Below are 18,152 nucleotides of genomic sequence, written 5' to 3'. Positions count from 1 at the left end.
TCTTTCCCCTTTACCCTTTCTCCCAATATTCCCAGCCTTGGCCTACCCTCACTGCACAGACTGAACTTATAAAAAATCCTCTGTTGTGTGAAGGATAAACATGATGAGCTACTCCTCTCTCTTGCTCCAGATTTTTTGCGGAATAAGTAAGCATTAGATGTGCCAGAGAAAGGGAAAACCATGCTGTAATTTAACAATTAGCTCCATTCACAGTTAAAACATGGGTTCTAATCCTTTCTCTTCTGAGCACTTAGTTTGCCAAATTTTCCTATAGGAATAGGTTTCAATCATGCTAGTGATTACTCTTCATTAATAAAAGCAATCTGAAATGTTTAGTAGGCTACAATAAGGTTTTCGTCTGCTTTAGAATGAATATGAAACTTTATGATTTCCCTTTCTTAAATATTCTTAATTCTTAGGAGCTTGGCTTTTTCAAAGTGATTAAAAATAGCTAACTTCTGTCTGCTTTTGACAAACATAAGGTACTGTAAATAAAGAGGAAAGGCAGGTATCATGATTGATCCAAAACTATGCTACAAAAGAACTCTTCCATCTAAGAACACACTGTAGCAATTGTTCAGTATTGTCATATAGTTCTAATTTTTGCCTCCAAAAATTAAACACTGTGTATATAAATAAAGTAATTTAGTGGTATTCCACTTCAGCCTAAGCATTCAGTGTCTGATTCTTCTTCTCTGATATCGTTATTACATAAGTACGTTCCAAGAAAGCGGCATTTATCTCAGTTTTTCTAAAATGAGTGAGCTTTAATAGTGTTGGGTGAAATTAATTCACATATAAAACTGCATTATTCACTATAATAATTCACTGGAACAGGTTGCCCAGAGAGGTGGTGAAAGCCCCATCCTTGGGGGCATTCAAGGTCAGGCTGGATGGGGCTCTGAGCAACCTTATCTAGTTGGAGATGTCCCTGCTCACCGCAGGGGGGTTGGACTAGATGACCTCTAAAGGTCCCTTCCAGTCCAAATGATTCTGTGATTCTGTTCTATAAAATATGTGTACAGTACTGGAATAGATGAATTGACTTGCTGTTTCAGAATTCACAGAACAAGTAGTACATATTCAGAAGTTTATTTTAATTAATATGGACTGATTTGAGACTACCAGTGCTTTTCACCCTGAACTGCAAAAAGTTACAAAATCTTGGGTTAAGTTTCATTCATCATGATCTGGAGTCTACCACGAGAGACCAAAAAAATAACGAATTAAAAATATTAACAGAAGAATCCTAATTCCATCGAAGTCAATGTTCCTATTAATTTTGATGCAAATTTGGGCGAGATTAATAACATGGTATTTGGGAGTTTTTTATTTTCTATTTAATCGCTCTTTGATTTAATACACTTTAGCTCAATAAAATAAGTTGCTTCCTCCTTTAGGAACCCTATCAGCTGTCCAATGAAGTTAAAAGACAGGAAGGCAGACACCAATGGTGAGGACTTGTTGATTGCGGTGTACATACCACCTTTCATCATTCCCACTTCATAGCATTTCCTTAGTCGGCAAGCCTGGCAGCTCTTTCTTCTGTTCTTGTCGATGGTGCACTGGTTAGTAGCAGGACACATGTAGTCATTGTGCCCTGTAAAACCAGAGGGAAGGTAAGGACAGTTATACACAGACATAACAAAACTGCCTATAATACTCTTCTATTTTTCAGTGAGTGTTTCGTGCGGCCTCTAACATCTCAGGAAGAAGGTAGGGTGTACGATCATAATCCAGCATAAAAGTGTTGATACAGGTAGTGAAACTAACATCTGTTCACAATACATTTATTCACAAGTTCTTTAAAGGTACGATTAAAAACACAAATTACAACTTCTGTAGAATAATTAAAATAATGAACAATTAAAGCAGTCACAAAAGAGGATAGATTAATATGAACAAGTCCCTTGAATGCCTTGCTCTTAGCCTGAGAAATACAATGCCATCTGGTCCATATGCCTGCGTTGATGTTTAACCAACAGACTGCACAAAACGATTAGAGGTTTATAGAACTAAAAAGGCCTATGCACAGAACATTTTTTGCTGTCTACCACAAGCTGAGGCAGTTGAGAAACAAACAACAACAACATCATAAAATGGAAGCTACAACCATTAATTAATTAATTGTACCTCAGGGATAAATCAGTCTCTAATTCCAACTGCATGTCTGCTGATATATGCAAAACCCTTTTGTCATGAAAAATTCTTAAATTACCATATGCTGCAATCGAGCTTGGTACTGATACCTTTTCCTACAGAGCTCCACTTCGTCATTTATTACCCTCTACATCTCAATTCTCATTACAAACTTTTTCAGCATACTGTAATTCGTTACTGCCAACAAGCCTCTATTCCAAATGTCTCTTAAAAATGTGTGCTTAAATCTGCTATAAAATTATTTTCCAATCATAGACAAAGTTTAGCAAGGACAAAAGAGACTATCTAAAATGATCTTATTGGTGCTCTGTATTCATCTAAACACAACTAAGGTACAGCACACCACGGAACAATTTTACTGCAGAACTGTTTGTTCTTTCTTTCAGGTCAAGGGATCAGCTTGAGGTAGAGTAGGGTGGAGGTTTGACAGAGGCCTTGGTCTCATCAAATCATCTATCCTTGACGAGAAATTAGAAAATAGAGTAAAAATTACTATCAGATTACACCAGGAACATCTGCTCTCTAATGCTACATTACTGGGACCCAAGCAAAATAAGCAGCCAAACCTGTCAATACAATGACAGCTGACTACATACTGTCTCAAATAGACAGAATTATTATTTTTTAGCTCTACTTGAGAGAAGAGTATAATACTGGGAAAATCTGAATCCATAGGCTTTGCTCCAGGACTGAGGTAAAAAGGTAGAACAGAAACACTACCTCAACCTCAGCATGAAAGACTGTTTTAATGTTCAGTTCCTCTGGTAGGATACAGACTGTTCTATATCTCTATGGATATAAGGAAAAAAAATCGAGTCAGAAAGAAAACAGCCTCAACCATACAAAAATGCCATTTCTACAGGGAAAAGAAACAAAAAGAGAAACCCATGATTTTAGGAAAATTCACTTTTATTAGGTCACACTAAACAGCAGCAAAACATTGTAGCACCTGACCTCAATTACCAGCCTTGTTTTATAAGCCAAGCTCTGAAACAGTATGAGAGAAAGTTGGAAAACTTTAATTACTTCTTAAAAACAAAGATTTTGACAGAGTATCTGATCTTCTTCCTAGTGAAGTTAAAAGCTAAATTCACAAGGGGAATGAGCGCAAGGTCTGAATTCAGCATATAATCCAGAACAGCATTTAGTGCTCTGTGAAATAAGCAGATAGATGTTCCCACTTAGGTCAAAGCTGAACACATGCTTACCACCTTTGCTGGACTGGCTGATGCTCATAAGGTTCAACTCTCAAAAAAAAAAAAAAAGTGACAGTATGCAAAGATCAAAAATCAAGTGGAATCAATATCAGCACGGCAGTCGTCCTTTTTCACAGTTCTTATGTGGGTGATAACCTTTTATTTTGCACTGAACCTAGATTTCCTCATGCAAACTGCAAGCATTTGTGAATAGGCATTTAGTTTGTAGAACAGAAATAAAATAATCCTATTTGTGATAGAGCTACAGTCCATGCTGAAATTAACATGATTCATATTATCATCTTTTTACATTGAAAAGTTTTGTCTTAAATATATGCTTTAAAGGTTAGCATAATTAGTCTGTTTTCACGCACATGACCCGCGTCTTAGACAGTCCACTCTTCTTTCAAAGTACTTGACAGACTTCATAAAATAAAACCTGTAAAATTTTGAATGCAAAAAAAGAAAGACCTGTGTGTGAGGGGCATGCTTCTTCAGATTACAAGTGCTGTAGTAATGTCATTGTTTAGACTTCGTATTTCCTGTAAATCTAGGAAGAAGATAATGCATTTAATATTTCTCATAATTTTTGGTTTAGTTTAACCAATATGCCTTCAGGAGACTGGAAAAGATGTAAGCAACCAGAAGAAAATGTTTGATCATTAGAGTATACACTAGAAATGTTTACCAAATTAATCAGGGAAGAAGAAAGAAACGAAGGGAAGAAGGAAGGCCGGAACGTTTCCTGCTTCTCCACCCCACCATCTGATTTCAAGTATTCAGTCTGAGGAAGCGAGGAAGGAAGTTCCCTTTGCAAGGCACAGGCACAGACTAGGGCAGTCTAGCTCGGGGTGGCATGGAAGGGAAAAAGCTAGAAGAACACAATTAAGAAATAGGTAACACGCAAAGACAAGTTCTATTTTAAAGTGAAATAGTATAACTCAATAACTCTGCTCAGGTGTCCAGCTGCCCTGCACTTTGTTCTCATGATATCCAAAGAGTAACACATGCCAGCAGACAGGCTAATTAGGCCATTTGGATAGCTGGCATCACAGGAATATCGAGAGGAAGAAATGTCTTTAGTGATCACTGATATTTGTAAAGGGAAGCACATGCCACTTGGACTCTGTGGTCTTACTGCAGGGGGGTTAAAATAAATTATCAGATAACCTGCACAATATTGAAGGCAGTGAGTTTAATAGAGCTGAGCCCCCAGTTCTAACCCCCCATATGTACGACTTGCACTGTCATGAGCTACAAAGGAAGAGTTTAAGGCAGATATTGGGGGAGCTTGAGGAGGGGTGGTCCGGTTCTCTTATGATATCTCACACATAGTATATTTTAAAACAGTAACAGTAACATTACGGTTTTTTATAGCACTTTAGTATATGCTAAGTTCTTTCCAGAACAGGGTGCAAAGATCTGTCTCTTTTCTCAAAGCACTAATTTGAGATATGACAATTTGTACGATAATGACCAACACTGAAGGGGGGGGAGGTGAGGAAGCAAAGTGTCAACAAGAAGTTAATGGCTGCAATTAGGACGATTTTGAGTTTATTCTAACTCAGCCTGACATAATCAGAGCTTTTTCTTACTGCGCGTGCAGTCTGATTTTCTCTCGTCACCATGAGTCATGTGGCTAGTATTTATGTTCATCGCTGTCCATCTAAGGGTTCTCAAGAAAGCTATGCTCTATGCAACAGCAGCGCATGCTTGAATCGGAGTGGGCAGATCATTTATCTGTGAGGGCTTTAGTCAGCAAAACACTCCATATTTCTTTAAGGTTAAGTGTCACTACATTCAGCAGAACATTTAAGCATCTGTGTACTTCCAGCAAGTAGTTGCAGCACAGTATATATGGTTAAACTTAAGTGTATGCTTGCGTGTTTCACTGAATTGCAGCTTTGAAGAGCCGAGTTCATTTTGTCCTCGACCAGCAAGGATGAAAATTGGGGTCATATTAATATACCAACGGCAATTAACATAACACAGAAATATTTTTTTTTCTTACATGTGTAAACAGTTGCCATATTATATTCCAATAACCATCAAGATTAGCCCAAGGGAATGATTAATTTAGGCAGTACAAAAGTTGTGCAAAAAAATGAACTAAAGAAACCAACATGTCGGCATGCCAGTTTAAGAACGCTTAATGACAATTCGACAAAGCCAAAAAAGGAATGTTTATGTCAGGTGAATTTTGTATGACACCTAAACAGATGTAGTCAAATTGACTCATCATACATTTCAAACAAAGCCAGTAATAATTATTATCCTTTTACCAATATATGCTTTTCCTTTAATTATTCTTTTACTTTCAATCCTCATGTCACACAAATTTCTTAAACTATTCTTTATCTATTTGCATAAGGCATCTGTCAGGTTAGCCGTTACCTGTGGAAGCACCAGGTCTTTCTACGATCTTATTCTGACAGTGAAATTAGCAGAATTTCACACGTGCAGGTGAAGGGAAGGCTAGAGTGGAGACTTCATCCACACCTTAAGGTGACAGACAAGTGGCAAGTGGGAAGACAGCAGACAAAAAGCAAAACCTTGAAAAGAATAGCCTGAACAGCAAGAGGAAAGTTTTCATAAACAGTAAAAAGAAAAAAAAAATAGCACCTGGACATTGCGTATGCTAACCCGGCATGAACAAATGTTGAATGGAAAATAAAAAATTACGGTTACCAATTTTAAGTTAAAGTGCCCCAATAAAACTGCACTGATTGATTTTAAAATCTCACCCTTTCCTAACAGGTTTCACAAAAGAGCAGAAGGTTATGTCTAATTCCTTTATAAGCACAGACACTCAATTTCACAGCTTAATTACCCTCAGACAAGGTCTCTGGATTTGGAACTTGGGTTCTCTTAGCAACTACCCAGCAGGGCTGAGAAGATTAATCATCATCTGTTTTTAAACTAGCAAGACATTACTGCGTGTGACAGAGTAAGGAGCAGGGCCTAGAAGACTAAAAACTGTACTTCCTTTGCACCCCGTGAGGAAGTCCTCCTCTATGCGTATCTCGGAAAGAGAGATCACAGAACTGCTGAAGAGAAGTGGAAAGGAGGAAAGAAAAGAGAAAGGAGGAAAGGTTAAAATCCATATACTCTGTATTATGGCCTTCAGCTGTGTCATGTAGCTCCCACGCTGAGAGTTCACCTTCTAGTGGAGTCTTCTTGCCTTCATGTATATACAGCACTGCTCACACGAGCAGTTAATTCAAGCCAAATGATTATGAAACTCACCTTTCCTTTAACCTTTCCATATACTATTTCAGCTAACTTACTGAGAAAGGGTGACATACAAAAAGTAAAACACTACCTAACATTATAAATATATAAATATAAAGTTATCTTTTTAATCCAGCAGATAATTTCAAAGTTTTTATTATTGGCCTTAGTCCTAAAATTTCAATTGATGTTTCATCTACTATTTCAGGATTATGGTACCATGTGCAAAGTCTACTTCTAACCCAATTTCATTCCCATCTTTTTAAAAAAGATGGCAAGGAGTGTGACATTTAGTTTCTGTTTCCCTCTCTGATAAATCACAATTGTTTTAAATCCTTGGCACATGATTAAACCAACAGCTGTGTTAAAGGAAAAACTCCCACAATGTATTACTCACAACCATCTCAATATGATCTCTCCAGAGACAAAAGGCATTTTCAGAGAGAGTCATAGGCAAGCCATGGCTATCTTATTCCCATAGACTTTGAATAAATTCTCTTGTATTTTCAGCTTCCCACTTCATTTGAGCTCAAACGGGAAGGGGTGGAACAACTAATATAAAGAGGCCAAAAAGTTTAAAATATTGCAAATTACTCTTGTGCACTTAAAATTCAATCAATTGTTAGCAACAAGAAAATTAATATAACTCTATTTTTATTCCAGATATAACATCAAGTTTTGGATTGTGATGGGACCTATTGAATAAGTTTAGCTAGTCTTATTTTATATTTGGAACTTTGATACCTGAGTGGTTCCTGGTATCATAGATTTTACAAGGAGCTGTAATGTATTTATCCTCACAGTACCCCTGTAAAGGAGGTATTGGTATTTGTATTTTATGGGACGGGGACAGAGGATTCTCACAGCGCAGAGCATGCGCTGGACCTGGGCATTTCTAAGCATAGTGAATTTTCTGCATTGGAGTCTGTGAAACTGAAACTGCAGTACAATCAGCTCCTGGTTTGTTAAATTATTATACTAATCTTTAACATCAATATTTTGACAAAAAGCCCCTTCTCTGCCTATGCACTACTTTCTCATGCAAAGTAAAACCTAGTTATGCTCTTCTTTCATTTACTGATATATATCTGTGCTCCTTGGTTTGCTCACTTATACCCTAATGTCATCCATGCTTTATAAAATGGACAAATCTTCTATGATCAGAAGGGTCACCAAAGATAACTTAGTCTGTTGTCCTGCATATCTCTAGCCACACTTTAGAGTGGGGAATAACTGTGTTACTATTTCAACAATTTGTGACTAAATTACATCAAACCTTTGAGAGAAATACATGATCTTATTCAAAGCATTCAGACAATGAGATATTTACTACATCTGTTACTAAATTATACCAGCAGTTAATTGCCATGCTAGTTCTTTTACAGTAACTCTGAACTAGTACATGTACTTCAATAAAATTTGTTAATAGTCTCCTTCTGGAAATAAATTATGTCAAAGATCACTTCATGCACTTCCAGTATATTTATCATTTTAGTCATCTTGCACAGTTCTCTCTAGTTTGATTTCCACTTTTCAAAAGTGACTGCAAAGGACAACTTAACCTACAGAAAGTCTGAAAGTTTGTGGGAGTGAAAGTTATGGAGCCAGTTTAAATCAATAAACCCACCTGAGTTAAATGAGGTTATAAAAACTTATTTCCCTTCACAGTCTCTAAAACCAAGTGGAACAGTTAAGCACTTTCTTGCTGGACAAACAAACATGTTCTCTTGTAATTTGTAAATGTAAAGCAACGTAAAGCGCCTTTTTTTTTTTTTCTGTGTGAATATTTTGAACTGCTGACAGGCTCAACTCTGAGTTTCCAAATGAAATATTTGTTAAATACTTGCAACACAAAATGCTGTTTAAGGGGGTTTTTTGTTGCTTGATATGGCACAACAATCATATTCCAGAGGAAGTAAAACACCATTAAAGCTAATAATACAGGATACATTAAGTACAGCTTCTAAGGAATATGGCTAGGAATTATGTCTAGGAGGTGGGAAAAGCTTTGGATTTGGCAGAGGAAGAACCAGCGACCATTTATAAAATCAAGTAACAATCAGTGAGTGTTCCCTGCTTTCTAGTAAAGTGTGTCACCTAACTTCAGAAAGGCTTTTAACATTGCCTGGGGTGACATTTCATACATCAGCTAGGGAAATATAGTTTAGATTATTTCAGAAAACCAGTCTCAGGGAAGAACTATCAGAGTTCACTGTTACAATGGAAGCTGATATCAAATGAGGCTCCATACTGTCTATCCTGGATCCAGTTCTATACAGTATTTTCCTCACTGATGGGTAATGGACTGGGGGATTTATTTTATGTTATTCATTTGTAGATGACATTTATACGTATTAGAAGAACAGAGAAAAGACCAGACTACTCTTCTAGTCAGACAGAAATAAATCTGAAACAAATGGCAGGAGTCTATAGGATAAGAATTCTAAATTCTCTTGGCAAACCGGAGATAGCACATGGGAAAAAACAGCACAAAACTAAGGACCAGTACAAATCACTACATTAAAACAGGAACAATCAGATGCACAAAACAAGATGAGAAAGAAGTGGTTTCTTCCCTAGAAAGGTATGTTTGAGTTTATTCTGCATCACACACTGATATGAGTGAATAGTGTCATGTTTTTGTAAATACGGCAAACGTTACAGTGTGATGAATGTAGACAAATACCACCAGCTGGGCTTGTAAGGTAATCCTATTGCTCTGTTCAGTACTTGTAAAGCATCATATACAAGGAAATCATGCTTCAAGAAAAAAGAAAACAGGACAAAGTAGAGAATCTGCAAAGTAGAGCAACTAGAAGATTAGAAGTCTAGAAAACAAAACCTATGCGAAAAGGTTGAATAAACCGTGTTTCTTCAGGTTAGGTAAAACAGAATTTTTCTTTTTTTTTCAGTGTGATAGCAATCTTCCATGCTTTAAAGACTGTTGCAGAAGGAAAGAGAACAACTTGTTTCCTGTGGCATGATAGACAGGAAAACAAGTGATGAGCTTAACTTGCATGAATTCAAATTTCATAGTAGCCTTCAAAGATAAGGAGAATAAAACACTGGATCAGGCTACAGGTTTTTAATAGGCAGTTCAATAAACATATGTAAGGAATTGACAACAGTTGATCCTATCAGAGGACAGAAAGATGGACTAGGGCTCAAGGTCCACTGCAGCCCTATGATTTGCTTAGGCCATGAAAAATAAGGGAGTATCTTGGATGCAACCATCTTAAGTCACTGCCACGTCCATGCTGCACGCAGTACTTAAAACTCTCTGGAAAACTACCACATTCAAAATTGCCTTACTAGGAAAAAAGAGGTATTGACTCTTGCCTTCCATAACACCCAAGTTTCTGAAACAAGATCACCATCAGTTAGACTGCAGATATTAAAAATGCACATTAGGGGACAGCAATCAGAGCATCTCTTTAACTGAAGGCGCTCTAGAGAAAAACTACTAAAAACACAAAAATAAATCAAAAGAAGTTTCAGAAGAACCTGGCTGACCACAGGCTGTTAGAGCAGTCCCAATGATGGGTAAATGCTGGTGGACTTTCCAAACACACATTTTCTAGCCTTCAGACTTCCAACAGTCACCTGTGCCTCAAACTGGAACCGTGTGTTTTCCACCCTGAGACTGGATACCAGTCTGCATCCCCTTGTTTGTTGGCTGTGATTACCACTGCTAGTCTCACTGACGTTCATGTTTTGTAGTTTTGCTCTTTCTGCTGACAACTCATAGAATCAGTGTACAAGCAGTCTTACTACAGAGTTTCTGTCTTCTTGGCTGCAGCACTGTGCAGCATTTACAGCTGTTAACAAACAGATTATAAAAATACCATGAAAACAGAAGACAATAATGGAAAGTTAAAGGGAAGATCTCAGAAACCTCCCAAATTGACAATATGGCAATTGCTGCACTACAGTATTACATAAACACCCACTCATTAGGCATGTTTTACTAGTGAAATTCTCTCCAACTCAGATGAAAATATGTATATATTACCACCACTCCTAGCATTAAAGTTTGAACTACATACTTTCAACAAAGTACATCTCTATCGCTTTGAAGTTAAAACAACTGATAACACTCAAAGTCTACTGCCAAAACTCTCCTACTTGATGGTCAGAAGGCATAACTGTTAAATAAAATCCATGCTCAAGCCACACAACTAACATACTTCCCAGCTTCAAGAATTCCTGCACCTTGGAGACCACTATATCTCTGTGATCAAGACATTAATGGCAGGCCTCTGGAATCCCTCGGCCCAGCTACTCATCCATTCCCAGATGCCAAGCTGTTCTTGCTCGACTGGTACTGCCTCCCATCATGCAGTAATTCTTAACTGAATATTTGTGAAATATCTGAATTTTTGTCTGAGTATGCAGCTGTGAGAAAAGGCAGAGAGGGTGCATCTGAAAAATATCAGAAGGGCATATGAAGGAGGCAGGGAAATAGAACTGGGGATTTCTAAAATACTTCAGCAATTCTGAGATCAAGATGCCCTTCAGTGTAAGGAGTTACCCCTCGTTTGTTCTGAATCCCTTCTGCTCCCACGGGGGGTTCTCAGCCCCACATAGGTAGGCATTCGTTGGATGCTTGTCAGAGGTGGTAAGAGTAATCCTTCCTGCCCCGTACCCTTTGGTGGCTATCCAAAAAACCAAGAGAATTGGAAGGAGGGGGAAAGAATGTGTGAGTCACAAGGGGATGATTTTTCATTTGTAAATGGCATTTGTAAGGTTGATTTTGAAATACTTCCTCCAATTCTGACAACTGAATTTTCAAGAGGCTACTTGGGCGGGGCTGGGGGGGGGGATCAGAAAAGGTGCAAACACAAAGGACTCAGAAGATAGAAAGATATACAGCAGGAGATTGAAACATTTTAGTTCACTGGAGATATCAAGGTGATTTGATTGTAACAGCTTAAGTTGTAAGAACTTCCCACAGGAGAGAGATACTAGATACTAAGTCTGGTTTGTAGATGTGATGCAAAAGCTAAAGTAATTTCAAATTATAAAGGTAATTTTTTAGCAGATGGGAGGACAAATCATTAGAATAAGCAATCATTGTGAGAAAGCTCTTAGGCCCACAAATCAAGGCTGGGTATCTTCTAAAAGATTTACCTCCATCAAGTTACTGGGCTTTGCACACAGATAGCATATAAAGTTTATATCGACAGAAGACCAGACTTAAGGATGTAATGGCCCTTCTTGGTCTTAAAATCCACAAATATTTTAGTAGAGAAGTACAGTGTGCTGTGATGTGACTGCTTGTTATGCTTCTGGATTCAAGTCAGTCGACCAAGTACACTCCTGAAGGCTATATATGCTGGGTGAAGAATAAAGCACCCTTCTATCACCAAGCAACACAGTGTTCTTGATGTCATATGATTTTTCTCTCCCATGAAACATTATACACTAATATCAGTCTGCACAGAGTTTTCTCAAAACAAGGTACCAAATCACTTTTGGGACATAAACTAACAAAATAGACTGACATGGGCAGTTCCAGGAGGCAGTTGGGATTTTCCACCAACCATCTGTTGTTTAAATAAAATTGAGCAGTTGCACATATCCAGAGACAGTTACTAATCCAGGTTGCCTTTTAAGCTTTGTTTGACAGCAAAGAAAAACAACTTAGCATTTAAAATTCATTAAATATTTTCACAACCATTCCAGCTCCCCTGGAAAAAAATGAAGCTATCCATCTCCACCTCGAGTACGATCCAATGCAGATGTGAGTTTTCACAAAATTTAAGTATATACTTATGCAAGTAAGCATAGACACTTCAGGTATCACTCAGAATAACAGATTTACAGGGTAAGAAACAGACTACTCCATACAGCTTGTTCATTGTTCATGTCCATACTCACTTTTTCCTGTGATTCTGGTAAGAACCATATAGAATGTTTCACTACAGTCTGTTAAGAACATCAGACTTCACTACAGCAATTCTCCTATGAAATCTCTGATGAGAAGTATAAAGATGACCAATCACCTCTGCGTCTATACATGTATCGAGAAATACAGGACAGTAAAACACAAAAGCAGCGTGGTTATCTTGCATTTAGAGAAAGACACACTATAAACAGCAACAAAAATCTTTGCTGAAAGCATTCTGTGTTACTTTTGTTTATAGAAACAAGTCCTGTGTACCTCAATACAGTTTAATCCTATGATTCCCAGGAAATTTTTGTTGCTTTTTTAGGAATGCATACCATATATACAATGCAGATATAGTAATATTTAGTCCATATATTCTTCTACACATACACCTACATATTAGTAGTATTCATCTCTAGCTATCCTAAATATCCTAGATATTTAACATTCTTACCATCTGCAAGGTAAATGGCATACTTTCTCATGTATTCTTAATCTAAAAATTACTGTCATTTTCATAAATTGGACACATGTCCAATGAGAACTTGTAATTGCTGAGGTAGAGATCTCTTCCAGATCCAGTAAGAAATTAAAAAAATCCCTTAGTTCATCAAGACTGGGTACCTATGACTTTAAAAGTCCTTTAGAGGACTTTTCGTACCATCTATGATCAAGTGATCACAATTCTCTCATCAGTACTCATTCTTGAATCACTTTCTGATACTAGTGAATGTCATTTTTTACAATAGCTGCTAACCACAGAAGAGGTGGATCAACTGGAGAAAGTACAGAGGAGTTTAACAAATGGGCTCAGTAGTTTAGAAAGCATGTTCTACTGAAAGAAGTGGGTTTGTTTAGTCTAAAACAGAGAAGACTGAAGAAAGATATGATAACAGTCTTCAACTATGTAAAAGGTTGTTGTAACAAGCCTTCTTCATGCCCACAAAGGATAGGGTAAGAAGCAATGGATTTAAATTAGAGCAGACATGACTTAAAGATCAAGAAAGGCATTTTACAGGACACTGGAAATTTAAGCTTTAAATTTTATATGCTTACCTACTTGAAAATTATGTTAAATATATAAATGTAACAAGAACTAGATTTACTAATTAGCAAGTACTGTAGCACAAATGGATAACGGATCCATTGCGGAGGACCACAACGTTTGTTGACATGGAGACTAGGGCAAAACCACCCAAGTGCTGACATAGAACCATGTAACTCAATGAATCAGATAGATTCATTTCTTCTTCCATAATGGCCAAAAGCTGAAGATCTGTGCTGTACAATTACTTGATAACTAGCTCTTACTTTTGCTTAAGAATGCTTCAATTCTCACTTTGTTGCTGACTTAGTTCACTTTGAGCACAAGGACAGAATTTCAAAATTCTAATAATAATTCTGATTTGGTCAGGGGAGCTCAAAATGAAAAATAACAAAAAATGTTCAACAAGGTAGCTGTTCTCCCTACATCATAAGTTCAAGTAAATCATTTTGACGTTAAGAGAAAAGAATTTCACCCTTTCTCCCTCCAGTGTTGCTTCTAATTGACCTCTGGCTGTAACCACTCTCTTTTCTAAAAATCATTTTGATGAGTCTGGGAAAAGCAGAAATACAAGCAACTATTAAATAATCACTGACATTCAAGTAATTTCATCAAAGTCTACCCTGCAGCCAATCTTTCACTTCTTTCTTTAAGGCGGAGAAAATTCTGAGCTGAATGCTGGAAGTCTTATTTAAGTCCCCTCAGTGGTAGTCATGCAACAAAATAGGCAATAATCACACCTTGTGACATGAGTTAAAAACTGTTCCTCACTATGTTTACTTCAAAAAAGGAACGACAGGAATTTTTGTGCTTATATATCACCTGGAGATTTAAAAAACTATAGAAATCTAACTAAAGCATGGTGTTTTCTGTTTGGAAAGGAAGAAAACTGTTTTATTTTCTTCTCCAAAATAAGACTTAGATACTGAATAGTACCCGTATGTTCAGTAGAATCATACTTACTTCTTACTCAGTTTAGGAGATGTTGAACAAAGCAAAAATATCCATTCCACACAGTGACAGGCATTTAAATCAAGAATTAGCTCCGTCACAATAATTAACACTGTTTCTATTGATGCCCTTTACTCCATCGGACATCTTGCACAGTATCCTTCTAGCCATGACAAGGCTGTGAACTAGACCATTCTGTGTATAGTTCAAAGCCCTGCTTTGCTGACAGATACAAATGCTATTTCATCACGGAAACATTCCTTTTCAACATTGGTTCTCAAAAGACATCTCATATCTTCAAGTAGTTGAGATTTGGATTGAACCATCTTGCTCATGGAGCCCTAAATTAAGATTAATAAATCAATCGACAGGAATTAATCTCCATCTGACAGGGAATTCTCAAAAATAAAAATGTTTTGGATAAGAACTTAATCACAGAAAAGAGATATACATAGCCTGAAAGAGGGGTCATCTCGATACAATATGGATTTTTGAATTAGATTTCTCACTGCCTCCATGGTCAGACACACCTAAACCAAGGAGAACATAAAGTAGCTTTTCTTTCCCTCATTAATCTTGGATTAAGTAACAACGTATTATCTACCTGCTAGAAGCATTCACCAAATACAGAACAAAAAATACACGGGAGAGCACAGCAGCTGCTAATGAAAACCCAATAAATGCCATTGTCCTGGGCTCAGGCCGCAATTTCAAGTAGCTTCACAGTTTCCTCAAGAGTAAAGAGTAAAGGTGATTCACTTCAACAGTTTATTACCTTGAATACTCCTTTTGAAAAACGCTTTGCAGCCCTCACAAGACCAGACCCCATAATGGTAGCCTGAAGCGTAGTCATTGCAGACAGCACAGTACCGGGTCTCCTTGGTGGACTCCATGGACAGGCTCCCTTTCTCGTTGGTACTGGACATCCTCTCCCGGATGCTGTGGCGCCTGTTATCAGAACTTGGCCTGTTAATAGCAAAAAACAAGCATAGTTCTTTCAGAAAGATTAAGTCTCATCCACTCCTGCAGATTGTAGGAAAGAAGAGCAGACCTAGTTTTGAAATAACAGATGGACCAAAAAAAACCCAACTTTTATCATCCTCTGTCCTGTTCTAGTTGGAAAGGTATAGAACCAGTAAGATACAGGGGAATTTCTCACAACTGAATCTGATGTTATTAGGCATTGTACCTTGAAAAATTAAAAAGCAATTAGATAAATTAAGCAATTTTTCTCAAGAAGAATACAAAAAAAAATCAGCATTTTTTTGGTGTGCCTGCTCCTCTCCACAGGGTTCAGCACGACTGCAGTATCAGTAGGTTGTTTCAGAATCTGAGGCAAAAATCACTTCATGTTTACACCTGAATTTGCAAGTCACTTAAATTCTTAACCAGGATATTTTCAAGTATTATTGCCCAATTAGAGATGCAAACTTTCCTTACATGGTCAAAGATATAATACTGCATAAAACAGTCGCTATTCTCATTACAATACCACTTTCATAAAAATTAAGAAGTGGTTTTAACACAACAAGAAAAGTCGGAAGGTATTAAAAACTGTTGTCAAAGAATTTTTGTTCTAGTACTGTACATGTTGCCAGGCATGCGCTAGACATACTAGACATGCACATGACTCTCATGTGCAGTATGCTGCTGAATGAAAACCCAACAAATCTATCATGTAAATGGCAACGAATTCACACCTAGTGAATCTGCTAAGAGGTTATTATGGGTAGCTGCTGCAGGCACGGTAAACAATATTCAAAAAGACGAGAGGATGTGAAATTACCAAGGGAACCAGCAATGAACTCTGGGATTGCTCTGGGAAGGCAAACAGCTCTTGCAAAACATGCTTTCCAGTAAGAGTCTGCACTACAGATTGTCCAGGAGACAAATACAATTGGGTGTGACAGCATCAGGCAAGCTAAAGCATGAAGAATCCTACTGTTTACAGTAATTATCCACTTAGCATGCATGTTTTAATTGCTGGTTAGTAAACAGGTGGCACTTATCTCCCCAGAGTCCCAACATTTTCTCAAACAAACATATCCTGGTTTTGAGCCTAGGAGACTGGGGGCTCTCTCTTTCGGATTTCTTCCTACATACCCAATTTTGCCTTATTCCCTTCTGCAGTGCAGCAGACCTTCCTTGGCTTTGATGAACTGAGGCACCTGGCACCAACAGTACCTTCCTGCTCCAAACCAGTCTTCCCCAGCAGCTTTCTGATTATGTACGCCCAACTATCCTCTTTCATCTAGCCAGAGTTCCCTGACATCTCCTGCTGCAGTCCATCTCAACACCCAAAAGCTTTCTACCAGCCAAAGCCACCTGGATGCTCTCGGGCATGCTGCCAGCCATCCCCTTGAGACTTTTTATATATGATTTCTGCCCCGAATATGATATATTTTCATTGAACAGCTTTAAATGAATACCAGTTGTTAGAGAAACATGAGGCTAGGCCATGTTAGATAGCAGAAACTGCTGCTGGCATCATTCAGGAAAACTGCATTTTAAAGTTCTTTACCAAGCCTGACATACCAGCTAATTTTGAACTCTTATTTGAGTAAGCTTTGTTTCCTTGAGACTTGTGCAAGACAGAAGAAACTTCAAATGGTGAAGTGCTGACATGGCACAACTCTGACTTTTTAGTGAGACAGGAAAACTGGAGAATGTCACGATTCTGACAACAGGAGTTTAACAAAGTAGGCAGGGGGAAAAAAAATTCCTTGCATATTTTAGATGTTTAATTTGAAAAGGTGAAAACAATATCACTAATAAATTGTTGTGGATACAACACATACATTGTTCATGTAACTACCTTTTCCAGTCGACCAAACCTACATATTTTTTTTAATTCTTCTCCAGGTCCTGAATCTTCCTCTGAATGTGTTTTATCCCAGTGAGTCATTTAGTTGACTTCTTTTTTTTCTACTGAGCACTGATCAAAGATGATGTTTCTTATCATCTCCACCCCATTCCCCCCTGCCTGCAGCTAGATCACCTAATCCATCTTCTCAGTATTACTTTAAATTAACCACGATGTGGTTTTTTAAAAAAAATATACTTTTAGGTGTATATAACTACTGGAATGTTTTAAATATTTGAAGTAAAACAGCAAGCAAGCAAATAACTGTCAATATAATTTTAAGAGCAAAAGACTAGTCTCTTAGGTATACATGACCACCTGATAGATATTAATAATTTTGGATTTATTTTTTTCCAAAACTGTTACAAATATGCATGTTATACAAGATAAGGTTCCCAAAATTATTTTCATATCAATAAGTAGTACAAATAAATTACAATTTTATAAAGTCTAACTTCCATGTTATCTTTTTTAAAAAGCACTTTAAAAAAAGAGTAAAAGAAAAAAAGAATTCAAGTTCCAAAACAATTTACTTATTTTTGCAAGTGTGTAGTAATTTTCCAACACCCACACACACACACACTTACTAAAGCAATCCTAGTTTCCTAGCTGGATACAAAAGAAAACACTTCAACTAATAGGTAAAACCAAAAAGAGTAAAGACACACCAAGAAATATCAGTCATCACTCAGTCCAGATAAATGAAATTTTCATCTTTCAGAATATTTATCTTCACTCAGATCAAGATTAGGTTCACAAATAGATTTATATTAAAATTGTATTTAAGAATAATAAAAAATTACTGAAAAATAGCCT

The 18,152-nt window shown here is 37.2% G+C and overlaps 1 protein-coding gene across 1 annotated transcript in view; it reads right to left on the bottom strand.

Moving 5' to 3' along the window:
• Positions 1 to 15,439, bottom strand: part of LOC104166030 (estrogen receptor) — a gene marked incomplete at both ends in the record, with an annotated part of 27,839 nt that extends 12,400 nt beyond the window's left edge. Inside the window, 2 exons of the mRNA XM_009705829.1 lie at positions 1,487 to 1,600; positions 15,249 to 15,439. Coding sequence (XP_009704131.1) covers positions 1,487 to 1,600; positions 15,249 to 15,439 — 305 coding nt within the window. The remainder of the gene's footprint in view (positions 1 to 1,486; positions 1,601 to 15,248) is intronic.
• Positions 15,440 to 18,152: the final 2,713 nt, after the last annotated feature.

Source organism: Cariama cristata, unplaced genomic scaffold (genome assembly GCF_000690535.1).
Source record: "Cariama cristata isolate BGI_N322 unplaced genomic scaffold, ASM69053v1 scaffold28058, whole genome shotgun sequence".
Lineage (NCBI taxonomy): Eukaryota > Metazoa > Chordata > Aves > Cariamiformes > Cariamidae > Cariama > Cariama cristata.
The sequence above is the reverse complement of the archived record's forward strand: the minus strand, read 5'-3'. Positions and strand labels throughout refer to the sequence as shown.